Raw genomic sequence first — 3,823 nt, 5'->3', positions numbered from 1 at the left:
ACATATATAATGCATAAACAATACATTTTATTCATATACACAGATACATGAATCCCATACATGTGTGTGTGTATATATATATATTTTTTTTTTGGGGGGGTGGTTTTTTTTTCCAGGATGAAACATGAAAGGTGAAGAGAAAAGTTGATTAACATTTTGTTAGGTGCCATGGAGTTGGCATCAACTCATAACTGATCCTCCAGAGAGTTTCAGAGGGAGCAATTTGCATAGGAGGAGGAAACCCTGGAGAGGTTTTGAACTGAGTGCCTTTGAGTTGGCAGCACAACTCCTTATCACTAGGCCCCCAGAGCTCTCTGGTTACTGTATGTTGTTTTTATGTGCCATTAAGAGGAACTATGACTCATAGTGACTTTATAAACAACAGATCTGAACCATGCCCTATCTATCCCTTGCTTTTCTCATGTTCTCTATCATGTTCAAGTCCCTTATGGCAGTCACTGTGCCAACCCATCTCATACAGTCCTCCTGTTTCCCAGTATCTTGTCTTTCTCCAGCTTCTAGTTCCTCCTGAAGACATGCCCAAAGTGAGACAAAGCTTCTATGTACTACAAAGATTATTACATATAAAATCAAAAGGAACTTTCCTCTAGTTTCCAAGGAGAAAAATCATCTTATATTTCTCATTAAAACTTAGTGATCCATAAAGTTTCCGTGCATCTGGTGTATTCTATTTATAGTCAAAGCATGTAACTTATATATTTGTGATTCTATGATATGCTTGCAAAGAAAAACTAATTTAGGAACAAAGGAAAAAGAATATAAAATTGCATAGGAAATGAAGGTAGGATAATACTAAAACTGTGGAGAAAACATTGCTACCCAAAGAAATAAATGAAAATATACTTATTCAGCTCCAATTATTTTCTCAACCTCTTTTTCATTAATGTTATACTCTCATGGAAAGTAACAATTATCATCAACCATTTATCTCATATTCTGTATAAGGAGCATATACAACATGGGGATGTCTGAGTTTGACTCCCATCTACTTTATAAAGTGAAACTGTTCTCATCAATAATATCCATAGTACCATACAAAATATTATTTAGTCAGACATGTCATCCCACATGAACTGCTTTTTACCAATCATTTGTTGCAAGACTCACAGACTTTATCTACAGTTGTGAGGTTTGTTTTGGGAAATAGGTTGGGGAGTGGGGGAGGCAGAGAATATTCACAATACAAGTCTAGATTTAGTTCAATAATCCCAAGCCAGATTTATAGCAGGACACAGTTCCTCAATTAATGAGAGTCCAGCATCATAAATACAGGAAGACATTGTTTTCCTCAGTCCTCCAGCAAACCTTATCTCAGAGCAGTTACAAGTCAGCCTTTCCAAATTTCACGTCAGGAAGCAAAACTTATAGCTATGGCTACATCTTCAAGTTTCCTCTCGTTACACCTTGTCAACGTCTTTTCACAGCAGTATCACAGTCTCTTCATCCTCTTCCTATCACAGTCACCAGAGAACCTCACAGTATAGAAAACTATATCTCTTATATTGGGTCCCACAGCTGTTGATAATTTTCAAGACTGTGTGTCCACAGGTAAGGTTAAGGTCCATGCCCTGCACCTGCCAAAAAGGGCTAATGTAATGGCTAGAAAAGTCAATTTTTAGGGTTTCTGATACTGCAGTTTCTCTGCACTAAGTATCTAAGCTGTCTCTCACTGAGTTATAATTGGAACCAACGTATCTGACATTCTCGGGGACTTCCCAGGATGTTAATAGCAAGGAAAGAGATTGTCCACCCTTGTCCACCACAGCTGCGAGTGAATTTAAATCAGCAGAGATTGCCTTTGGATTACTAGTACAACTCCCTAATGATTATACTGAATTTTGTAGATTTCAAATTATTAAGCATTATTTATTTCAGTAATCTCTTTTCCCCAGATATGTTTATTCATAAATTTTAGTAAACAAGGGCCAATACATGCAGTAGTGAGAAGGGATATAGACCAAATTGACAATTCTCTGAATTGTGACAGATAAATCTTAATATATCATATCTCATATATAAATATGATCTCAACGTCTCCCCACTTGAAGACCTTTCAATTTAAAAAAAAATAGAAATAATAGGGGTTATCTCAGATGATATTTAAGACTTCCTAGATTTGATGCTGCTCTCCATGTGACCACCCTCAATAAATCACAATAAAATCCATCCTATCTTTATTGTTTTCAAACATAAAATGTTTCCAATAATCTTACTGCTACTCTATGAATGTTGCTATTTCTAGACTCTTTCCTTACTGAGTTTTATCTATGAATTATAAATATTTGCTAAAACAAAGGAGTTTGGGTTTTTTCCCCAAGGATTTTATTTAGAGCAACTTTGACATCCTTATTCCTCAAGCTATAGATCAGAGGGTTAAGCATTGGAACAATAATGGTGTAAAACACAGAAGACACTTTACCCTGATCTGTGGAACTGACTGATGATAGCTGCAGGTACATGAATGCTGCAGAACCAAAGAAAATAGAAACGGCCGTGATGTGGGAGCTGCATGTACTGAAGGCTTTAGACCTGCCCTCAACTGAGCGGATTTTCAAGATACTGACAATTATGAAGACATAGGAGCCAAGGATGGTGAGAGCTGGCACAACAATATTAAATGCACTGAAGCATAAAACTGTCACTTCATTGATATATGTACTGGAGCAGGAGAGCTCCAGTAGTGGAAAAAGATCACAGAAATAATGATTGATTATTTTAACCTTGCTAATAACCACTCTTAGCATACAAACTGTATGAGCTGTGGCACCAATAAAACCCATCATATAAACCATGACTATCAACCAGGAGTAGACCTGATAAGACATGGTGACATTATAAAGCAATGGGTTGCAAATGGCAACAAAGCAATCATATGCCATGACAGCTAACATGTGACATTCTGATATAACAAAAATAAGGAAGAAGTAGAGCTGAGTCATGCATTCAGGGTAGGAGATGATGTTCTTCTCTGTCACAAAGTTCACCAGCATTTTAGGGGTGATGACAGTGGAATGGCAGAGATCAATGAAGGATAAACTGCTGAGGAAGTAGTACATAGGGGTGTGCAGGTTAGAACTGAGTCCAATCAATATGACCATGCCCAAGTTCCCCACCACTGTGACCGTATAGATTCCCAGGAAGACAAGAAACAGAGGCAGCTGGAGTTCTGGTTTATATGTTAGCCCAGCAAGAATAAACTCAGACAATGTGGTATAATTTCCTGCAGCCATTTTCTTCTGGGAACTTTATGAAAGAAGAAAAAAAATTGAAGTAGGTCTTTATTTATGCAATGTGAAGCAGAAGCAAATCTATCATTTAAAAATCTCCAGTTCTCTCTCCATATTGTTGTTTTACATATGAAGTTAAAGATTCTGCTATTCCTGTATTATGGGTCATGCAAATAAACTTTAGATGGAGAGATAATAATTTCTTTTGACTTTATTTTATGGCAGTACGTATTAGTACTACCCAGCCCTCAAACACCAAAATAATTGTTTGGATAATAGACTTGAGAATTATGAATCTTGGTGACACAATGATTAAAAAACTCCTCTTGCGACCAAAAGTTTACAGTTTAAACCTACGTAGCAGTCATGAGTTCATAGGGTTGATATGAGTTCTACTCAACTTGACAGCACCTAATAACAATAGAGTGTGATGAAAGTGAGTTGAAAATCAAATCATTAGTACTTGATAACAATAATAATAAAGCATTTTCCAAGCTTTCTGTTATTCTTTCTCCAACACAACAAACACTGGTAATGCAAGCTCTGCTATTCTGATTCCTCTAAATTCTACGTGT

General features: G+C 36.6%; 1 protein-coding gene across 1 annotated transcript; it reads right to left on the bottom strand.

Moving 5' to 3' along the window:
- Nucleotides 1-2,306: 2,306 nt before the first annotated feature.
- On the bottom strand, nucleotides 2,307-3,251 carry LOC102877689 (olfactory receptor 150-like). The gene has a single exon (XM_006892834.1). It carries the CDS (start codon nucleotides 3,249-3,251, stop codon nucleotides 2,307-2,309), a length of 945 nt encoding a protein of 314 aa, XP_006892896.1.
- Between the last annotated feature and the right edge of the window lie 572 nt (nucleotides 3,252-3,823).

Source organism: Elephantulus edwardii, unplaced genomic scaffold, assembly GCF_000299155.1.
Source record: "Elephantulus edwardii isolate Elephantulus edwardi_28Jun2011 unplaced genomic scaffold, EleEdw1.0 scaffold00120, whole genome shotgun sequence".
Lineage (NCBI taxonomy): Eukaryota > Metazoa > Chordata > Mammalia > Macroscelidea > Macroscelididae > Elephantulus > Elephantulus edwardii.
This window is presented reverse-complemented; position numbering and strand designations above follow the sequence as displayed.

What these genes read in the sequence shown, in the direction of transcription:
- LOC102877689 (XM_006892834.1), bottom strand. Translation starts at nt 3,251, where the DNA reads ATGGCTGCAGGAAATTATACCACATTGTCTGAGTTTATTCTTGCTGGG.